General features: G+C 52.5%; 1 protein-coding gene across 1 annotated transcript in view; it reads right to left on the bottom strand.

The window, feature by feature from the left end:
• Positions 1-22,689, bottom strand: part of LOC117888512 (adhesion G protein-coupled receptor E3-like) — a 188,119-nt gene that overhangs the window by 10,348 nt on the left and 155,082 nt on the right. Inside the window, exons 4-7 of the mRNA XM_034791981.1 lie at positions 5,292-5,429; positions 4,415-4,570; positions 2,440-2,574; positions 92-223 (exon numbers count right to left, since the gene is read on the bottom strand). Coding sequence (XP_034647872.1) covers positions 92-223; positions 2,440-2,574; positions 4,415-4,570; positions 5,292-5,429 — 561 coding nt within the window. The remainder of the gene's footprint in view (positions 1-91; positions 224-2,439; positions 2,575-4,414; positions 4,571-5,291; positions 5,430-22,689) is intronic.

Genomic DNA, 22,689 nt, shown 5'->3' with positions numbered 1-22,689 from the left:
CCCCCTCGGGCAAGACCTCTGCCTGTGTAACCCCAGACCCTGCCCAGCCCCCCCAAGGTTCCCCCTCCATGCCCCTCGCGGCAGGACCCACCTTCGCACAGGGTCGTGTTCCCATTGGAGGGGACGTATCCGGCCCAGCACTCACACCAGTAGCTTCCGTAGGTGTTGATACACGTGGCCTTGGGGCCACAGATACCTGGGTTCTTGTGGCACTCGTCGATGTCTGAGAGGGGAAAGTGGGGGAGGGGGTCACACACACCACGGCTGGGGGCATACAGGGGGTGAAGGACCATGGAGGCACCCCACCAATTGCAAGAGGCGTGGTCTCTCGGTCAGTCTCTCTGGTCCATCTACCCCCCCCATTCAATTCTCCTTTGTTCCCTGTTATTTGCAGTGCCCCAATCCCTGCGGCGCAACCCCTCCCCAACCCCCAGATCGGGGGGCCCAACCTTTTCCAGACCAGGACTATGCGATCCTCGCCCTGCACCAGCCCTGACAGAGCGGGGTTAAGGGGGGGCCTGATCAGCCAGTTAAGCTGCAAAGGGGAAGTGACTTAGGCTGCGTGCAGGGCGCTAGCTAGAAGGGAGCTGGCCTGGGAGGGGACAGGTGGGGCTTCTCTACAGCCCGAGGGCTGGGCCCAGTGGTGGGGGCCTGAGTCAAGGGGGGCTAGGAGCCCCGGAGGAAGGGTTTCACTAGCAGGCATAGGAGAGAGGGGTCTGACTTTGAAAGGCTCCCCCAGAATGGGGATCACAGCGTGACCTGGCCGGACGGCCGAGACACGGGGCAGCCGCGACTCTGGGAGCTGCAATGGTGGAAGAGAAGAAAGGGGGCGCTGAACTGGAGCTAGTCGCCAGAAGGGGGCGCCACACTCAGCATTACAGACGCCAGCCTGATGGGTCACCTTCCCATTCGGGATAGACCCAGCCCCGCCCCTGCCATGGAGCACTAGAAGAAGGGTGGGTGGGCTGTGCCCAGGGGAGTACAGGGGAATTGGGTGGTGTGCCTTTAAAATAGTTTCTTTGCTCTCTGGTGGCGCTCACGGGGGTCGATGGCAGAAGCCCGCAGACCCCTGACATGCGGCCAGGCCCTGCATGGCTGGTAAACGGGTTGTTTGGAAGCCAGCTGGATCCAGGGGATCCCCCATTCCTATCGTTGCGCAGTGAGCAGCGGCCTGACAACGTCTATTTGCAGACCCTGCTGTGACCCCCAGGCCCAGGGCCCCTCGGACGGATGACGCCAGCTCGACGCTCGCTGCCGATCCGGCCTGTGGAAGCCGAAGCCGGAAGAGACCCGCCCAGCCTGACCCCCAGCATAGCCCCAGCCGGAGTCGCCACCCAGCGGGTCACCAATCCAGCCCCAAATGGAGGGGACTTTACTGCCCTCGCTGCCTCCTGGGGCCTTTCACCGCTGTGGAGAGTCTGATCTGACAGACAGGCCCTGCCCTGCCCAGGCACAGAGAGCCCTGCTGTGATCTAGCCAAACGCTGGAGGGCCGTGCACCCACCAGGCTGCCAACATGGGTAGCGCCAGCTGCCGGGCAAAGGGGGATACACGGGGGCTGTCAGGGCTCCATGGTGCAGCAGGGTCACTCACCCCGTGCAGGGAGCTGGGTTTTCTACCTAGGGACCCGGCTTGTGCGGGCAGAGACGCACTCATTCCGGCCAGCTAAGCTCTCCCCAATATTTATCCATAACGCTTTGCTTTAAAGGTTGTCCAACACAGAGTCCTCGGCTCCGTCTCAGCCCAGTTTACTTTGCAAAGACCTAACCTGCCCCCACCTCAAAGCTCTGCTACGAAAGAGCATCTTGGGCTCTGATTGCAGCTGCAGGTTTGGGGGGATGTTGCAGCTTCTAATGACATCCCCAATGCCCTACGTTCGTGCCTCGGTGGAATTAAGCAGCATGTCAAGAGACATGGCGACGTTCAGTCCCAGGGCTCAGTTTCCAATGTGTAAGACAGGCTGGGAGTCAGAACAGACACTTTGCCTGGGTGTGGCTCAGAGAAAGAGCGAGACCTCAGGGCAACCTGGTTAGTTTCCCCATCCATGAATGCTGGTTAGTTTCAGAGATCCTGGGTCAGCTCAGTGGCCGTGCATTAACAGCATCACCAACGCCAACCAATCAATAAAAGCCACAAACCGTGAGCCAGGCTGCAAAAAAGTCACGAGATTGGTTTAAAATTCACAAGATTATTTTTAAAAAAAAATCCATTTTGGCTTTGTTTTTTTGACTCTGGTTTGGGAGCTGTCGGTCACCCGAGCGTAACGTTTGGCAGTTTTTCCTGCACCACGTGGGCCAGGCCCTAATTTTGATTTTAGCCAAAAGCGGAATCACGGGACTCTGGGAGGTGGGGCTTTAACGCAACGCCACACATTAGCAACACTGCAGACAAACCAGAAACATCATGCCTTTGTCACGACTGTTTCCAGCTCCTGTTGTACCTGTGCAGATCTTAGACGTATCCTTTTGACTCTTCCGAAATCCCCCACTGCATTTACACATGTAACTCCCTGGCATGTTGATGCAGTTCCCGTGGGGCTCACAGATTGTGGCGTTTCGCTGGCACTCGTCAATGTCTGCAAGGAGAGAGAAAGCGCTAGGTCAGGCTGATCGAGGAGCTGTACCTTGGGCACTGGGGTGACGCTGCTGGGGGATAATCCAGGCGTCTGAAATGCACCGTGCTCTGGGGAACAGGGCTGGTTAGAGCCAGGAGTTCAGTTACTGGGTCAGCGACCGGGAGCAAGTTGGCTATTGTCTGGAATGAGCCGCTCCAGCTGGGAAGGGAAAAGCAGCCTTGCCAGGACACGCGCCGGCTGCTTGCTAAAGCTACCAAGCGGATCTGGCGATGCCCAGTGCCGCAATATCAGTGCAGACGGCAATGCCTGAATGAGCCGTCTGCCCCTGGAAGGGACAAATGGGGAGCTGCTTTGGAGGAAGGGGATAGAGAATAACATGAGGGCTAGTCTAATGCCTGGATATCAGTCAATGGGGTGACCTCCTCTGCACTCCGTGAGCTGCCCTGGGCACCCCCTTGTACATAGGACAGTGCAGAACCAGAGGGGTTCAGAGACAGGTAATGAGAATGATCAGGGCCTGGAAAAACCCTCTGTGGAGAGAGATTGAAAAGACTGGGACTGGCACCTTAGCGTGAACGTAAGAGGGGACATGTTAAGAGTCTATAAATGACTGACGGGGATAGAGAAGGGAGATAGGGAGCTTCTGCTCTCCCCACCTCATAACAGTAGAGCAAAGGCTAGTCACAAAGTTAGAAGAGGGGAAATTCGAAACTGAGCCAAGGAAAGGCTGTTTCGTGCAATGTGCGATTAGCCTGTGGAACTCACCACCACAGGAGTCATTGAGGCCAAGAATTTAGCAAGATTCAAGGAGCGACTGGACATTCCTACGGATGATGAGAACAGCCAGAGTGATTATAGTTAAAGGTCAGAAACTTTTGGGAAGAGAGAAAACCTCCTGCTGTGGGGCTTCAGCCCATCTGAATATTAGAGACCAGGAAGTGAGGGGAGATTATCCCCCGGCTGCCACTGCAGGGCTCTTCCTCCATCCTCTGCAGCATCTGGCTCTGGCCCATTGGAGCCGGGATACCAGGCTAGATGGGCCCCAGCTCTGATCCCGTCTGTGCTGTGCAAGTGCCAGTGTGACTTGTGTCTCAGCCTGGCCGGGGCCACGGTTTTGCCTCTTCAGAGGCTGAGCTGCTCCCGGGGCAGACTGACCCTGTAAGAACCGACCGGCTGCATCCTGCCAAGTGCTGCCTCCTCCGCCCCTCGACCCTGCGACACTCGCGGGTTCTCCTGACAGCACCAAGGCGGCTCCGCGTTTCCAGAACCTACTTTATTCCGGAAATGATGTACAATCGGGTTCCGCCCCCGAAGGCTTCCAAGAGTCCATGCGGGATGGGAACGGAGCTTCCAGGACCGAGGCCGGGGTGCCCAGCACTGCAGCTATTCCCTGCCTCCCAGGGACCATGGGGGAGGATCGGGGTGTAGCTGGGGCACACTGTGCTGTGGCTATTCCCTGCCCACCAGGGCCCATGGGGGCAGAGCGCACTGTGCTATTGTCATGGCCCAGACACAAGGCCCCTTCCCAGGCTCAGGGGGACACTAGCAGCCCAGATGCTGCATGTGGGGCCAGCAAGGGTCCCCTCCCCTCTCGCTAGCACATCTCTGCAGCAGAAGGAGTTTGCTCTGTGGGTCTGTTTTTTCCCCATCCAAGTGCCGGGCACAGGGGTGAGCCCGGTCCCATACTCTGTGGGAGCAGGCGAGGGTCACGTCTCATCACAGCCTGTCTGATGCCCTCGGGTCACTGCCAAAGCCATCAGCAGGTGCAGCGCCAGGCCTGGAACGAGCATTTGTGTGTGCAAGGGGGGGTCTCAGCAGGTGGGGCCAGGGGAGCGCTCACCCTGGCAGGTGTTCTCACTCGCGTTCGTGAAGTTGGCTTTCCCAGAGCTGGACTCGTAGCCATCGATGCAGGTGCAGTAGTAACTCCCAGCCCTGTTGGTGCAGTGTGCGTTGCGTCCACAGTCTGGCGGGCTCGGCCCCAGACACTCGTTAATGTCTGTAATGCAAGAGGGGACGCTCTGTACAGTCCTGGCACTGAGACGTTCCCCGTATCACCCCCCAGCACCCAGCCCCCCGCACTGAGCTGGGTGACGGGATGCAGGCGACCGGGACCCTGAGCGGTTAGTGATTAAGGGCCTGATTCTCAGTTACCCATTTCTGCTGCTGGAATGTCGGAAACAGCCCCACGAGTCTCCTGTCCCAGGTACAGGGGGTTGGCCCCACAAACACCCAGATCCCCCATGTGAGGGGAGGGTGAGGAGACTCCCTCTGGGGCTCCAGGCTCCCTGTGTGTTGGGGGCGATGACAAGCTGCCTCCCTCTGCCCACTCCCTCCTTGGATCCCTGTGGCTGGGGGGTGGGAAGTACAGCCAGGGCTGCCCCATTCTGCTCCCGTGGGGCCCCTCTGCCCCTGGACACCCAGGGGCTGATTAGGGCCCAGGCTGGGATTCAGATGGGTCAGTGTGATGGACCCCCCACCCTGTGCCCCATCCACAGAGCCCAACACTCCTGGCTCCTGCTGCAGCCGCTCCTGCTGCTCACTCTGGAGGCCCCGGTTCGATCCCCAGGAGGGCGGCGCTCACCCGTGCTGCTGCCACCCCATTCCCCAGCCGGGCTGAGCCCCCCCAACAGGCCCTGGAGTCAGTGGAGTTGGCTGCTCTGGCCCTTAGTGCCCTGCTCTGTCCCAGCCCCCCCAGGACAACGTGGGAGCCCCGTTACCGTCACAGATCTCCGTTGTGTCATTGAAGAAGCGATTCCCATGTGACTGGTATCCATCCAGGCAGGTGCAGTGGGCGTTGTTCACACACTTGGCGTTTGCTGGGCATAGCACATGGTTGTTACAGTCCTCAGTGGTACCTGCAGGGGCGGGAACAGCTGGGCAGGGTCAGCCAGTGCAGAGCGGCTTCCCCCCCCCCACACACACACAGTGGGATCGACTCCTTTCACACGCCCCATTCGCTGATTTTCGTCCCTGGGCGCCTGGCAAACAGCTCCGACGCCATCCAGCACCTGGCAACAAGCTGCCCTCGGCTGCACACGAGGCCTTGGCTCCCCGGGGAGCCCCCGGCACAGACAGGCAGAGCCGCCGGAGCCGGGCGTCGCTTCAAGTGAAACATTTTCGCTCTCACCCAATTTTTCTCCTTTTTGTTGCTGTCATCGTTACTCTCGTTAGCGTCAATTTCAAACCCAAACCTCACTTCGAACCGGAAAAAGGGAATTTTTTGTTTTGAAAATTATTTCATCTTCCCCCCTCGTACACACAATTTTTTCCCCGAGTAAAACCAAACATTCCTCTGCACCGAATCGGCATTTTCTGGCAAAAAAATGGGTCCTTGGGAAGTTCCTGCCCAGCTCTGCTCTGGATTGACTGAGAGCGGAGTCGGGCGCGAGGCTAGTTTGGATCCTGAGCTGCCTCCCATGACCCAGACTGTGACCTGCCTACGGGGGCTCCTGGATCCTTTAGCTGCCCGGTGTCTGGGGCTCCGCTGGGATCTGTCCCTCTGGCCAACGTGAGGGGAAGGATCCCAGCGCAGCTTAACCAGCTGCAGGGCTTGGGACGGGAGCAGACGGAGCAGGGTGGGAGCAGCACTGAGGGACCCCAGTGGGTCAATGGGAATTTGCTCGAATCCCATCTTGGGATTCGCAGCAGAGCTGGGCTCGGGGTGCAGAGTCCGGATCCCAAATGCCCCCCAGCTGGGCACGTGGGTCCCAGGTTTCAGTTCAGCCTGATTTTAGAGGGACGGAGGCACCTACAAATGCTACTTCTAACGTCTGAGCCATCAGGGGTTTGATTAGGGCTGGTCAATAACACGGCCCTTGGCTACAAAGGGATCTGTCCCTCACTCCAGCCACCAGTGTAGAGCCCTGAGCCCCAGTGTCTATTCTCTGCTGGCCATGGGGCTGGGAAGGGAAGGGGAGGGCTACGCAGGGGCCTTCTCCTCTCCCCTGCACGCACCCACCGTGCTCTATAAACCCACCCCAAGACGCCCACGCCAAGGGGCTGCTCCCAGCTTGCCAGACCCCTAACTCTGCTCTCCTCCCACGAGGGAACGGGAACGGAGGGGGCGGAGGCCAGAGACCCCGGGCAGCCGGGAGCATTCGGGAAGGTTAGCCAGGAGGAGTCAGCCTTACCTTGTATGATATCAGTCTGGGCCACAGTGCTCCCCAGGCACAGGGCGATGCAGAGCCCTGGAAGGCAAAGAGACAGGGTAAGGCATCATGGGCAGCCGCCCCAGTCCTGCCAATCCTGGGCCAATGGCCAGTCAGTGCCCTGACGATGGTGGAATTAAAAATGCAGAAACCTGGTGCTCTGGGAAATCAGCCTGAACTGATTTACCAGATGATAAAGGACCCGAGGGCCGAGTGCCTGAGGTGACGTGAAGAGGGGAAGCAGCGTGCTGTGGAATCCCATTCTGCTTTCCTAGGAAGGGAGCTAGAAAGGGGGTGCAGCTTTGAAATTCAGCTCCGGTCGATCTCCCCCGGGGAGACTCCATGGAGGACGAGGGAGCTGGGGAGGTGACGGCATCACAGTTCCTGGGGAGCGAAGGCCGAGCCATTAATTCAAAGATTCTAAGGCCAGGAAGGGAGCAGGCTGATCCGGCCTCTCACACTGCAAAGGGCAGAGAATGACCCAGGGATTCCTGCATCCAGCCCATAGCTGGGGATCAAGTTAGCCCAGAGCTGGAGAGAGGACAGCCCGTCTGTTTGACTCCAAGTGATGGAAATGGCTATTGTGTGTTCGCATTGTCAGCTGCCTGTGCAATAGCGTGTTCACACTTGTGACACTTGTAGCAGTATTCGGAGCGGTGCACTCTGGGCAGCTATCCCACAGAGCACCTCTTTCTCTTCTGTCACTAAGAGTTGTGGGAAAGCAGAGAGGGTCTGGGGGAATTCTGCCCCAGTACCCCGTTATGCATTGCTTTGCATCCCAGAAATCCCTGAGCTTCTGTCTGCATTTGGTGTCATCTTTCAACGGTTTGTGTATCGTGTGTCCTGCCTCTTCCGGCTGCAGGAATGGATCCCAAACTGTTGGCCAATATTTGGCTTGTTTTGACCAATATGTCAAGACTGGCAGTGAAGTTATTCCTTAAACTACAAAGGGAAGAGGAGTGTGACATGGATCTCGCCACGCGTAGTAGCTACAATACGAGGTTGCTTGTGGCATTCACAGAGGTGCTGACCACAGTAGAACGCGACTTTTGGGCTCAGGAAACAAGCACTGAGTGGTGGGATCACATCGTGATGCACGTCTGGGATGACGAGCAGTGGCTGTAGAACTTTTGGATGAGGAAAGCCACATTCATGGGACTGTCTGATGAGATCGCCCCAGCCCTGCGGTGCAAGGACAGGAGAATGAGAGCTGCCCTGCCGCTGGAGAAGCACGTGGCGATTGCACTGTGGAAGCTGGCTACTCCAGACTGCTACCGTTTGGTCGCTAACCAGTTTGGAGTGGGAAAGTCGATCGTTGGACTCGTGTTGATAGAAGTCTGCAGGGCCATTAATCGTATCATGCTCCAAAAGACCGTGACTCTGGGCAACGTGCGTGACATTGTGGACGGCTTTGCACAAATGGGCTTCCCTAACTGCGGAGTGGTGATAAATGTCGCGCACATTCCAATTCTGGCACCAGACTACCTAGCCACTGAGTACATTAATGGCAAGGGGTATTTCTCAATTGTTCTCCAGGTGCTTGTGGATCACTGTGGGCCTTTCACAGACATTAACACAGGCTGGTCTGGAAAGGTGCATGACACACACATCTTTTGGAACACTGGCCTGTTCAGGAAGCTGCAAGCAGGGACTTTCTTCCCAGACCAGAAGATCACCATAGGGGAAGTGGAAATGCCCATTGTGATCCTGGAAGACCCAGCATACCCCTTAATGTCATGGCTTATGAAGCCACACACGGGGTAACTTGACAGCAGCAAGGAGTGGTTCAACAACAGGCTGAGCAAGTGCAGAATGACTGTTGAATGTGCTTTTGGCCATTTAAAAGCCCGCTGGTGCTGTCTCTATGGGAAGCTGGACCTGGCCGATGACAATATTCCGATGCTTATAGCCGCATGCTGTACACTCCATAATATTTGTGAAGGGAAGGGTGAAAGCTTCACTAAAAGCTGGATCACAGAGTCTCAGTGCCTGGAAGCTGAGTTTGAATAGCCAGAGACCAGGGCTATTAGAGGGGGGCAATACGGGGCATCAGGATCAGGGATGCCTTGAGGCAGCAATGTGAAGCTGAAGGCCACTTATATTTCTTGCTATGCTCGGGAGTGCAGTGCTTGTAATGCTAGGAGGTGATTGCTGCAGATGATGCAATATGTCGGTTTAACATAATTGTATGTCGCTTTGCAGGGACCTTTTTGCTTTCAATAAATAAAATAAAGATTGTTTTCAAACCCGCACAATTGTTTTGTTAAAAAACAACAACTGGAGGAGAGAGTCAAAAAACATCAGCAGTGGGGGGGATGGGGGAAGAGAAGGTCCCAGGAGGAGGAGGGGTCCGGGGTGGCTAAAGATTTGTGTATGTCCAGGGATCATATCCAACCTTCAACTTGGAGTACCATGCAGCGGGTCCTGTACTTCAGCAGGGCCACACTGCAGAGGGATGGGTGTTGAGTGCGGTGGGTAGTGGGAGTCGGCAGTGCTGGACTGTGAGGGGGAGGAGTGGAATGCCACGGGTATAAACTGGAGTCAGGAGGTTGATAAGAGTGTGTTGCCAGTGTCTGGGGGGCGCATGGGAAAGTGTTTTGCGACAGCGGCTGCAGGGGAGGGCAGGCGTGGAGCTGCTCAGTTTGAAGAGCTAGTATCGCCTGGAGCGTGTCTGCTTGGCGCTCCATAACCTTTAAGAGCCGCTCCATGGCTTCATTCTGGCGCGCCGCGTTCTCCTTCGGTCCCTCTTCTCGCTGTCCCGCCACTCCTGCAATTCCTGTTTCTCGGTAGCAGAGTGTATCATAACATCACGCAGAAAATCCTCCTTAGTTCTTCTTGGCCGCTTTCTAATTCTGCACAACTGTTCAGCCGCCGATAACCAAGAGGGAGTCTGGGCTCCCAGGGTCATCTCTGTGAAGTTTAAACACAACATTTTACGAAAGCCATATTGTTTGCAACACAGAGAGCACTGATTCAATGCTTTAAAACACAGCCAGTACTCACACACCTGGCACTAACTGGCTGACCCCAGGCAAGCACATATGAGCCACAAGATCCCCAAAATGGTGAGTAGCCACAGGGGCAGGGGAAATCACTCTTCTCGGACCCTGCTGTACTCTGGGCACGTGGCTTTTGGGGAGAGCCAGCACTGTAGGGAGGGGTTGATAATTCCTTTCCCCACACTTTCCACAGGATGTGATCATTATGGAAGATATCTTGCTGCTGAGAGTCAGCAGGGAATCAAGGGAGGGTCTTCTCCTACACTGCGGCTTCTGCCCTGGCCCCTATGCGGCTCGCCTGTTTGAAGCAATGCCCCCCCCCCCCCATGATGGCACAGTGGTGCGGGAAAGTTAATGTTAATGGGGCAAGAAACAAAGCAGCTCTGCCAAAGAACCTGTGGCAGTGGATTGCCCAGTATCTCCAGGAGAGTTTCCTGGAGATCTCTAAGAGAGATTCCCCTGACGTGAGGGAGTCAATCAACAGCCTGTTCCTCCACTCAGACTAGGCGTGCGGTGGGAGACAAGCCTGCTTTCTGCAACTCTCCTTCCCCCAACAACTCACTTGAGTGATTCCCAAAATCAAATCCACTTACCAGGGGCCTCCTCTCTTGTTTGCACTTCGTCAACATCTGTGACTGGCTGGCCTCCTCCGGGGTAGAAAAGAGCTCCTGGCTGCATGCATCTCTGATCTCCGAGTCATCCTTTGCCTCTGTATTCCCCTCCCCCTCCACATCCTCATCCAAGATTTCCTCCTCCTGGCTCAGTCCACTTTCGACTGGCATGCGAGCCACCAAGGTATCCACAGTGGTTTTTGCAGTGGAGGTGAGGTCGCCGTCGAGTATCGCGTCCAGCTCTTTGAAGAACCGGCAGCTCGAAGACGCAGCACCAGAGCGGTGGTTTGCCTCCCGTGCCTTCTGGTAGGCTATCAGCAGCTCCTTCCCTTTGACCCTGCACGGCAACGTGTCCCGGTCATGGCCCCTTTCTATCATGCATTGTAAAATCTGTCTGTAGGTATCATAATTCCTAGAGCTGGAGTGCAGTTGGGACTAGATAGCCTCCTCTCCCCAAATATCGATGAGGTCCAGCAGCTCAGCATTGCTCCAAGTGGGAGATCGCCTGGTGTGTGGAGCAGGCATGGCCACCTAGAAAGATGTGCTGAGACCACTGCATGCATCACCGAGCAAACAGGAAGGGGACTTTCAAAATGCCAAAGGAATTTACGGGATGGGGATGATGCTTGGTCACCTGAGGGCAGGGTAGTAGAGTTCAAACCGATGACCAGAGAGGCGAGAACAGGCATTGTGGGACACCTCCCGGAGGCCAATTGCAGCGCTGTAATCAACCAGGGTGTCTACACTGGCACTGTGGCGCTGTAGCCCTGGTGCAGAAACCTCTACGCCTCTCATTGGGGTGGTATTTTTACAGTGCTACAACTGAGCAGTGTCTGCGCACTAAGTGGCCTGGCAGTGTGTAACCTCAGGAGTTACAGCGCAGAAAGCTGCTTTACTGCACAGAAACTTGCCAGTGTAGACAGGGCCTAAGATGTTTCCAGCAGTCATCCTGGGCAGGGATTCAGTGATTAACTCACTTCCCTGCCTTAAATAGGATTCAGATATGGCGGGAATCTTTGTTTCCTAGTTTGATCCCCACCACCTATTAGTGGAAATATACTGGTAGTCCAGTACCAGGTGACATGATCACATGACCCTGCAGTGTCAAAGCAGTGTCCCAGGAAGCTTCTCAGGAAGGTGGGAGATTAGCATCTTCAAAGTTCTATTGTCCGTCTTAAATGGCCCATCCAGGCTGATTGCTTATTGTCTGGTGGATGTTCCCCAGGTGCAAACCCTCTAGTAACTGTTACATAGTCAATTTTCCTCACTTCAGCTACAGAATTGATACATGCATACAAATAGGATAATCATATTCAGTAAATCATAACCTTGCCAATGACCCATCTTGCATAGAACACATCTGTTATGCCAGATTCATATCATAGCAATATCCTATGAGGAATATCAGGCGTAATGTTACATCTGGGTTTTCCCTTCTGTTGGTAAAGCGTGTGGTCAATTGTTCGAGCACACTTTGGTTCGTTATGCAGTATGCCCAAGAGACCAAATAACTAATCTCAGTCTGCTTTATTGCTAAAAGTCAGTAATAGCTAAGGCTGGGTGTCCGTCACGAAGGTCTTGGAAGTCATGGATTCTGTAGCTTTCTGTGACCTCCATGATTTCTGTACCGGCTGGTCCTGGGAGGCCACTGCTGGGGCAATGTTGGGCCACCACACACCCCCAGCTGCAGCAGTAGTTTGGGTGTGGGAGGGGGCTCAGGGCTGGGGGTTGGTTGTGTACCTTGGGGGGGTGGGGGGGGAGAGGGACTCCACGGAAGTGGCCAGCATGTCCCTGCAGCTCCTAGGCAAAGGGGCCAGAGGACTCTGTGTGCTGCCTCTGCCTCCAAGCACCAACCCCGCAGCTCCCATTGGCTGTGGTTCCCAGGCAATGGGAGCTGTGGAGCCTGTGCCCATGGCAGGGGCAGCACACGGAGGACCCCTTGCCTTCCCTCCCACTAGGAGCTGAAGGGACAGCTCTGGCTAGCCCTGCCAACTCTCCCTCCCCAGTACAAGAAAGGTTCCTGGGCCATGTGCCACCTATGCCCCCCAGCACCCGACACGTGGTGCACCCTAGGCCACCTCCCTCCAGCACCCACAGTGCTCCTGGGCCACCCCCAAAGAGCACTTAAAGACCCCCAGCCCAAGTGTTAGTTAGGGGTATATAGTACAAGTCATAGACAGCTCATGGGCTGTGAAGTTTTGTGTACTGCCCGTGACCTGTCCATGACTTTTACTAAAAATACCTCTGACTAAACCATAGCCTAGTAATAACATATTACAGGAACAAAGGTTCAGTACAACTCCAATTTCCGGGAGCCCGTCTCCTGCAGCAGTGCTGAATTCACCTTACAAAGAAGGCTTGTGTCCAAAGTCACACCCCTAAAGCCGTCCTTTTTATATCCAACCTGTTTACAAGGAAAGAGGTACTGTATGCATCCTCTGAGGCTAGTCTTAACCTACCATCTTTCTACCAGTGGTGAGCTGGAGCCGGTTCGCAGGAACCGGTTGTTAAATTTAGAGGCCCCCGGGACAACCGGTTCTAAAAGGGCATTTAAATTTAACAAACGGTAAAGCTCCGGCAGCTCCCCTCCCCAACCCTGGCCCCAGCTCACCTTTGCTCCGCCTCCTGCCCTGAACGCTCCGCCCTGCTTCTCCTCCCCGCCCCTGCTTCCCGCGAATCAGCCCGGCGCAGCTCCAGCCTCACGGCACGGCCTGGCACGGCCCAGCCCAGCTCCAGTCACGCAGCGCGGCCCGGCTCCAGCTGCGCGGCGCGGCTGTAGCCCCGCCAACCACCTCCAGGCAGCATGGTAAGGGGGCAGGGAGCGGGTGTTGGATAGAGGGCATGGTAGTTCGGGGGTTGGATAGGGGTTGGGGCAGTCAGAGGGCGGGGAACAGGGGGATTGAATGGGGGCAAGGATCCCGGGGGGACAGTCAGGAAGGAACAGGGGTTGGATGGGATGGTGGGAGGCAGTCAGGGGCAGGAGTTCCAGGGGCAGTCAGGGGACAGAGAGAAGGGGTGGTTGGATGGGGCAGGAGTCCCGGGTGCCCATCAGGAATGAGAGGAGGGGTTGGATGGGGTGGTGGGGGCAGTCAGGGGACAGGGAAGAGGGATGGGTGGGGCAGGGGTCCCGGGGGGGCCATCAAGGAACATGGGGGAGTGGATGGGGCAGGAGTCCTGGGGGGCGGGCCACGACCCCTTTGTGGGGTGAGGAGGGAACCGTTTATTACATTTTTGGCAGCTCATCACTGCTTTCTATCTTGTTTTTTTGATACCTTACAGTACCCCTTAGCTCTTTGTTCTGGACACATAAAGTCCAGGTACCAAGATGTACCTCCTTGACTTGTCATATATATATTGTCCTTATCTTTGGGACACTCCAGTGAGAGTAACTCCCTGCCTGTTACTACAGTAGAACACCCATATGTACTGATCCTGACAGTTTTCCTGGCTAATGTAAGGTGTTATGGGATACTTAGCATAGGTGAATAAGACTATAGGAAGACACAGGCCACTATTCCAGGCCATGTAACTGCTAGAAGTGTATATACACAATATAATGGTATATGCATTAAGCACATACTATCCAGATTAATATATGTAATGTGAATCATATCTATTGATCATGTGATATATTATATTGGACCGGCATATATTGGTGAACACTTCAGAAATAGATTTAACCCCCACCTAAACAATTCAGCTAGTCCTAATGACCCAGATCCAATGACCCCACCCCTCATTACAGTGCCAATAACCCCTTCGAGAGCTGCCAAGCTTGTGTTAGCTTCATGGCAGAGACACATTGTGTGTGGGACTCTCATGATGGGCACAAACACGGCATATACAGCATTATGTTCTGCCAGCCTAGGAACTTATCGGATGACACTTGAGTGCTCCCTGGTGGTAGAGAGGAGAACAGGACAAGGAGGAAAAATACTTCAGAGAAATAAAAACTAAATACATGTTTTAAAGATGTTATACACAGAAATAAGAAACAGAGAAAGAGCAAGAGACAGAGATGTGTCTCCTGGCCCCATCTATGGACCAAATTTTGCTTATTTACCCCACTGTGATACTGGTGTAAATCCAATGAAGTCAATTCTTTCATTAAGAACTATTATTACTGTAGTGATATTTCGGAACCCCAGCTTTGTGTTCCTACAGAAATCTGGCTCAACCAGCTACCTGGACATTCCCCTGGTGCACTGGCTCTATGTTACAGCCCCCAGGCACAGTGGGCATTCCCAGAGGTGAGTGTTATGGCCAATGTACTCCTCCACTCTGGCTATTGCCAGCTGCTGGAATGGTCCCTTGGGGCTACGGACAGTTGAGGATGAATCAGGGAAGGTTTTGGGCTGCTCTGCTTCCAGGGACCAGACTGACCCGCAGTTATCCCCTGGGATTCAGTAGCGGTGAAAGTGGTGGAAAGCCATCTGGGACCCCTCCACGCTCTGGTCTCCTAGTGAGCCCATCTCAGATGAGCCCATCTCAGCCAGCCCCGGGAATCTGGCCCACTAAATCTAAGGGCATTTCAGTGAGTCTGGATGGAGTCTCAGTTGGTGCAATGTGAGCACTGGAGGGAGCAGAAGAAATTGCATGTTACACCAATGTAGCGGAGGCCTAGGTGTAAATTCTAGCTCACGGAGACATACCCGGGTTTGCTCTGACCCAGCTGGCGTGCCAAAAATTGAAGCTTGTCCACACTTGGTACAAACAACAGGAGAAGTTACCTGCCCTGACTACGATCCTGTCCAAGACCACAGGTATGCACTCAGGCTGGCCAGCCCCAATGGTGACATTTCTATTTCTAGCTAGATTCATAGATTCTAGGACTGGAAGGGACCTCGAGAGCTCATCGAGTCCAGTCCCCTGCCGGCATGGCAGGACCAAATACTGTCTAGACCATCCCTGATAGACATTTATCTAACTTACTTTTAAATATCTCCAGAGATGGAGATTCCACAACCTCCCTAGGCAATTTATTCCAGTGTTTAACCACCCTGACAGTTAGGAACTTTTTCCTAATGTCCAACCTAGACCTCCCTTGCTGCAGTTTAAACAGATGAGAGCTAGTGCAACTATGTCTTCTCGAGCTGAAACATTCACCTTCCAACCCCAGTGCAGACAGACCCGTGGGCCCCTCTGGACTCTCCTAGCCGCACCCAAGTTCAGCCCATGGACTTTGTTCCACTCACCCAATGGATACATGTCACCTCGGGTTCCCATGGTGGCTCAGACGCTGTCAGGGCAGGTCGAGTTCTGAGGATTCTGAGCTTTGTAACCTCCTTATCTTGGAGAAATTAGACAGGAAGCCAAGTTGACTCATTTCCTGTTGCATTATATCGTATCAACCGACAGTACTGTACACAGGAAAGCACTGTCTTCTCAGCATGCCCTGGTCTCCTTCCTTCTGCCCTACCACTTCTCCCAGACCCATAATAATTTACTTTGCTGAGTACCTATGGGGAAAACTGACCACAGTGCAGAGGGCCTAGCACCATTTCACAGAATCAGACATGTGGAGTTGCAAGGGATGTGAGGAGGTAAAACAATCCATCCCCATGGGCTGAGGCAGGACTAAGTTCACCTAGACCATCCCTGGCAGGTTTTTGTCCAACCTGTTCTTAAAACCCCACCCCCAATAACAAGGATTCCACGGCCTCCCTAGGTCACCTGTTCCTGTGCTGAACCATCCTTAGAGTTAGAAAGTTTTTCTTAATATCTAACCTAAATCTCCCTTGCTGCTACCCTTGGTGGACAAGGGCACCAATTGATCACAGTCCTCTTTATAACAATCTTTTGTTGTATATTTGCAGATTGTTATCATGTCCCCCCTCAGCCATCTCGTCTGTGGACAAAACATGCCCAATTCTTTCAATCTTTCCTCACAGCTCGTGTTTTCTAAACCTCTGATTTCTTTTGCTCTCCTCTGGAATCCGTACAATTTTTCCTCATCCTTCTTGAGGTGCAGCACCCAAACCTGGACATGGTTCTCACACGCTGAGTAGAGGAGAACAGTCACCTCCCATCTCTGACCACCCCACTCCTGTCAATACATCCTAGAATTACAGTTGCCTTTTTTCAACAGCATCACACAGTAGGTTCACATTCCATTTGTGGTCCTCCAGAAACCTCACACTCTTTTCTGTAGTGCTGTTGCCAAGCCAGTGAGTCCCCATCCCTCCCCTGTGAGTAAGGACTTCCAACTAGCTTTGCACCCACTTTGTGGTAGTTTCATCTAGTCCATACTTCCTTAATTTGAGTAGGAAAATGTCATGTAGGACTGTGTCAAAAGACTTACTAAATTCAAGATACATCATGCCCATCTCTTCCCCCCATGCACTAGACTGGGTACTCAATCAAAGAAGGAAATTATGTTTGTTTGGCATGACTTGTGCTTGACAAATCCATTTTGGTTATTACTGATCACCTATTATTGTGATAAATATAAAGGAAAGGGTAACAACCTTTATGTATGCAGTAACATCAAATCCCTCCTGGCCAGAGGTACAGAATCACTTTACCTGTAAGGGGTTAATCAGGTCCATTAACCTAGTTGGCACCTGGCCACAAGGACCAGTGGGGAAAGAAGATACTTTCAAATATGGGGGAGGGGGGGAAGGTTTTATTTGTGGTTTTTTTTTGGTGCTCTCTTGGGACAGAGAGGGACCAGGGCAGGAAAAAAAAAAGTGCCTGAAATAGGCATCCAAGATTACAACAATTGTAAGAAAAGCCAGGAAATGTGTTAGATTGTCTTTTGTTTTAGCTTGCGAATTTTCCCTATGCTAAGAGGAAGGTTTATTCCTGTTTTTTGTAACTTTGGAGTTTTGCCTAGAGGGGAATCCTCTGTGTTTTAAATCTTATTACCCTGTAAAATTACCGTCCATCCTGATTTTACAGAGGTGTTTCTTTTACTTTTTTTCTTTATAATAAAGTTTTGCTTTTAAGAACCTGACTGGTTTTTAGGACACTAAAAATCCAAGGGTCTGGTCTGTGCTCACCTTGTTTACCTATTTGGTTGTTATAATATTCTCAAGCCTCCCCAGGAAAGGGGGTGAAGGGGCTTGGGGGGATATTTTGGGAAAACAGGAACTCTAACTGGTCCTTTTCCTGAATCTTTGTCTAACTCACTTGGTGGTGGCAGCAATACCGTCCAAGGACATGGAAGGATTTGTGCCTTGGGGAAGTTTTTAACCTAAGCTGGTAGAAATGAGCTTAGGGGGTCTTTCATGCAGGTCCCCACATCTGTACCCCAGAATTCAGAGTGGGGAGGGAACCCTGACAATTATCCTCTAGGTTTTAATAAATTGGTAGTTTAATCATTTGTTCCAGTATCTTTCTGGGTATTGAAGTTAAGTTCTCTGGTCTGTACTTCCCTAAGAGCTTCTTTTGACCTTTTTTTGATGTTTGCCCTTGGTATGAACCTCACCCATTCTCCAGGAGTTCTGGAAGATAATCGCTAATGGTTCAGAGATTGCTTCAGCTAGTTTCTTAAGTACTCTAGGGTGAATTTCATCAGGTCCTGCCGAGTTGCATAGATCTAACTTTGCTAAATATTCTTTATCTGTTATTTCCCTATTCTGGGCAGTGTTCCATCCCTCTCATTTAAACTAACTGGTGCGAAGTATCTGGTCACAACTAATCTTTTTAATCCTTCATTCAGTAAAACTTATAGAGGTGCCCATACTGAATGGTTGGTTACTAACATAATGGTCAGAGATGTCAGTGGCCTGGGGTTGTTAATGAGTCTTGCTGTAAGTAGTTGTCTAAGGTGGTGCAGCTGTAATGATGAAGTCACTTTCTGAGAAGTAGCTCTTTTTAACAGAAAACAGAAGAACAGATTTTTATCCAGATCACAATATGGCTCCTTTAACATGAGATGGTGCTGTCCAAGTCTCAGCTGTGATCATAGCTCTTGTCTACAGCTGTCGTCTTGGAGACGCAGACAGAACATCAGTCCTGTTCAAGGTGGTGCCCTAGTAACAGGATTAACATGGGAAGAAGATGAAATAGGTGGCTAATGACTATCCATGATTGATGGTGTCAGAGAGCGAGATGTGAGTGGTCTAGTGGTCAGATCAGGACCTGGCAGCCAAGAACTGGAGCCGTGGGTCAGAGCCAGGGGCCAAATGCCAGTGCCAAGGATCAGAGCCAGGGGCAGGAACCACAGGTCAGAATCGGGGTTGGAACCGAAGCTGGAGATGAGGAATCGGAGCTGAGGGTCAGAACCAGTTTACCTGGAGAGAGGCAAGGCAGGAGCTGAGCTGGACCAAGGCCGGAGCTATCATAGCTGTGGGCAAAAGTTTTGAGCAGCTACTGAACTGCTACTGCTGGGCTTAGCCTGTCTGCTGACTCTTCCCACCAATCAGGCAGCTTAGTACAGGCCAGCTGCACTTGTTAGGTTACTTGGAGACTGGCTCTGCTGCAAGCCCTGATTCCCGACAGATGGTCCTTGTCAATGGTCCCATACGGCAGGTTCTTCAAGGGAGTGACTGCTCAGGACCTGGGGCTCTCCAGGCCTCCCATCCAGGTGTCCATAAGCTCAAGGTGAAGAGAGACAAAGAAATACACTCAGGCTCCTCCTCCTATGATCACTCTCATGTGTGGGTCTTACCAGGTCCCCTTTTCTTGTGGCCCCCTCCTAGAAGAACAGCTCTGGTCCAATCAGTGTCACACACATGCTTCCTCCAAATAGATCAACCTTCCACTGAGAAAAAACACTGCACACACATGTGTGTTTTACCCATATAAAGTCAGTTTCTGCTCAGTGAATTCCCTTTTCTCAGATGTTTCCTGGTGGTTCGCTCTGTCCTGTCTGGATTGTGGTGAGCAGTGGGGTGTGGTTCACCTGCCTTATTTCCTCCTCGGTCTGCTTTAGATCAACACATTCCCTGTGGCTAAAGAAATTACTTTGCTCTCCTGTTTGCCATTGGCCCCTGGACTCTATCATAGAATCCTACAATATCAGGGTTGGAAGGGACCTCAGGAGGTCATCTAGTCCAACCCCCTGCTCAAAGCAGGGCCAATCTCCAATTAAATGACCCCAGCCAGGGCTTTGTCAGGCCTGACCTTAAAAACCTCTAAGGAAAGAGATTCCACCACCTCCCTATGTAATGCATTCTAGTGCTTCAGCACCCTCCTAGTGAAAAAGGTTTTCTTAATATCCAACATAAACCTCCCCCACTGCAACTTAAGGCCATTGCTCCTTGTTCTGTCATCTGCTACCACTGAGAACAGTCTAGATCCATCTGCTTTGGAACCCCCTTTCAGGTAGTTGAAAGCAGCTATCAAATCCCCCCTCATTCTTCTCTTCTGCAGACTAAACAATCCCAGTTCTCTCAGCCTCTCCTCATAAGAAACATGCTCCAGCCCCCTAATAATTTTTTTTGCCCTCTGCTGGACTCTTTCCAATATTTCCACATCCTTCTTGTAGTGTGGGGCCCAAAACTGGACACAGTACTCCAGAGGAGGCCTCACCAATGCCGAACAGAGGGGAATGATCACGTCCCTCGATCTGCTGACAATGCTCCTACTTATACAGCCCAAAATGCTGTAAGCCTTCTTGGTAACAAGGGCACACTGTCAACTCATATCCAGCTTCTTGTCTACTGTAGCCCCTACGTTCTTTTCTGCGGAACTGCTGCCTAGCCATTCGGTCCCTAGTCTGTAACAGTGAATGGGATTCTTCCGTCCTAAGTGCAGGACTCTGCACTTGTCCCTGTTGAACCTCAGGATTTCTTTTTACCCAATCCTCCAATTTTTCTAGGTCCCTCTGTATCCTAGATATCCTCCAGCATATCTACAACTCCTCCTAATTTCGTGTCAGCTGCAAACTGAGGGGCTATCTGCACTATCCTCCAGAACATTAATGAAGATATTGAACAAAACCAGCCCCAGGACCAACCCTTGGGGCACTCCGCTTGATACCGGCTGCCGTCTAGACATGGAGCTATTGATCACTACCCATTGAGCATGATGATCTAGCCAGCTTCTATCCACCTTATAGTCCATTCATCCAGCCCATACTTCTTTAGCTTGCTGGCAAGAATACTGTGGGAGACCGTATCAAAGCTTTGCTAAAGTCAAGGAATAACATGTCCACAGCTTTCCCCTCATTCACAGAGCCAGTTATGTTATCATAGAAGGCAGTTAGGTTAGTCAGGCATGACTTGCCCTTGGTGAATCCATGCTGACTGTTCCTGATCACTTTCCTCTCCTCTAAGAGCTTCAGAATTGATTCCTCGAGGACCTGCTCCATGCTTTTTCCAGGGACTGAGGTGAGGCTGACTGGCCTGTAGTTCCCCGGATCCTCCTCTTCCCTTTTTTAAAGATGGGCACTACATTAGCCTTTTTCCAGTCATCCGGGACCTCCCCCGATCACCATGAGTTTTCAAAGATAATGGACAATGGCTCCGCAATCACATCCGCCAACTCCTTTAGCACCCTCGGATGCAGCGCATCCTGCCCCATGGACTTGTGCTCTTCCAGTTTTTCTAAATAGTCTCGAACCACTTCTTTCTCCACAGAGGGCTGGTCACCTTCTCCCCATACTGTGCTGCCCAGTGCAGCAGTCTGGGAACTGACCTTGTTTGTGAAGACAGAGGCAAAAAAAGCATTGAGTACATTAGCTTTTTCCACATCCTCGGTCACTAGGTTGCCTCCCCCATTCAGTAAGGGGCCCACACTTTGCCTGACCTTCTTCTTGTTGCTAACATCCCTGTAGAAACTCTTCTTGTTACTCTTAACATCCCTTGCTAGCTGCAACTCCAAGTGTGATTTGGCCTTCCTGATTTCATTCCTGCATGCCTGAGCAATATTTTTAGACTCCTCCCTGGTCATTTGTCCAATCTTCCACTTCTTGTAAGCTTCTTTTTTGTGTTTAAGATCAGCAAGGATTTGACTGTTAAGCCAAGCTGGTCGCCTGCCATATTTACTATTCATTGGGATGGTTTGTTCCTGCAACCTCAATAAGGATTCTTTAAAATACAGCCAGCTCTCCTGGACTCCTCTCCTGCTCATGTTATTTTCCCAGGGGGATCCACCCATCAGTTCCCTGAGGGAGTCAAAGTCTGCTTTTCTGAAGTACAGGGTCTGTATTCTGCTGCTCTCCTTTCTTCCTTGTGTCAGGATCCTGAACTCAACCATCTCATGGTCACTGCCTCCCAGGTTCCCACCCACTTTCGCTTCCCCTTCTAATTGTCGCCTGTTTGTGAGCAGCAGGTCAAGAAAAGCTCTGCCCCTAGTTGGGTCCTCCAGCAATTGCACCAGGAAATTGTCCCCTACACTTTCCAAAAACTTCCCTGATTGTCTGTGCACTCCTGTATTGCTCTCCCAGCAGATATTGGGATGATTGAAGTTCCCCATGAGAACCAGGACCTGTGGTCTAGTAACTTCCATTAGTTGCCTGAAGAAAGCCGCATCCACCTCATTCCCCCTGGTCTGGTGGTCTATAGCAGACTCCCACCACGACATCACCCTTGTTGCTCACACTTCTCAACTTTATCCAGAGATTCATGGGTTTTTTTGCAGTTTCTTACTGGAGCTCTGAGCAGTCATGCTGCTTTCTTACATACAATGCAACTCCTCCACCTTTTCTGCCCTGCCAACCAAGACATCATTCTCCAAAGCTTCATTGTTTGAGTGTCTTCCTGAAGACAAGCGTGAACTCAGCTGTCCCTGCCTGAATGAGCATCGGCAAAGCTGTTCTGAGCAGGCGCCCTGAAAGGTTAGATTCACAAACACAAGTTACCAGTGTAGAACTACAGATCTTCCCAGATCCCCAACTGGTGCAAATCGGCATCAGTCCAAAGGAGTCCACACCCATTTACACCAACTGAGGTTATGACCCTATATTATGAATGGACAACTGCTCTGGGGTGGAGTCGTGCCCAAAACTAGCCCAGGGATTAGAAATGGGGAGTTTATCGAGAATGAGGAAGCACATCAGAAACTATCCTACATCTATATTGAGGAAACTGAGCTCAGACTCAGTGCGGAGGCTGCTGGAACCAGACTACCAAGCCAAGGAGAGAGGCAAATCCCAGACACCAAGAGCTAGCGAGGCTCCCTGCTTACCCCTGGCTGAGTTACACATCCCCATACGCCACAGACTGCGACCTGCGACCTGAACTCTGCTCCCCTCCCCAGCTCAGTTCTTCCCCACCTCTAGTGGCTGTGGCTGTTTGGGGCAGTAGCTGGTGCTGTTGGCAGAGTCACTTGGCGAAGGGCTGAGCGCACACGGCTGAGGAAAGGCTGGTGTTCCTGGGGGGCAGCGCTAAGCTCGCAGTGTGTGGCGCAGTAGCGAGGGTGACAGTGCAGCCTGCCTGGAGTGGAGACGTTGAGGGCATGTGCTGGTAG

This window comes from Trachemys scripta, chromosome 16, assembly GCF_013100865.1.
Source record: "Trachemys scripta elegans isolate TJP31775 chromosome 16, CAS_Tse_1.0, whole genome shotgun sequence".
NCBI classification, from domain to species: Eukaryota; Metazoa; Chordata; order Testudines; family Emydidae; genus Trachemys; species Trachemys scripta.
Note: the sequence above shows the minus strand (reverse complement) of the source record. Positions and strands in the feature narration are given on the sequence as shown.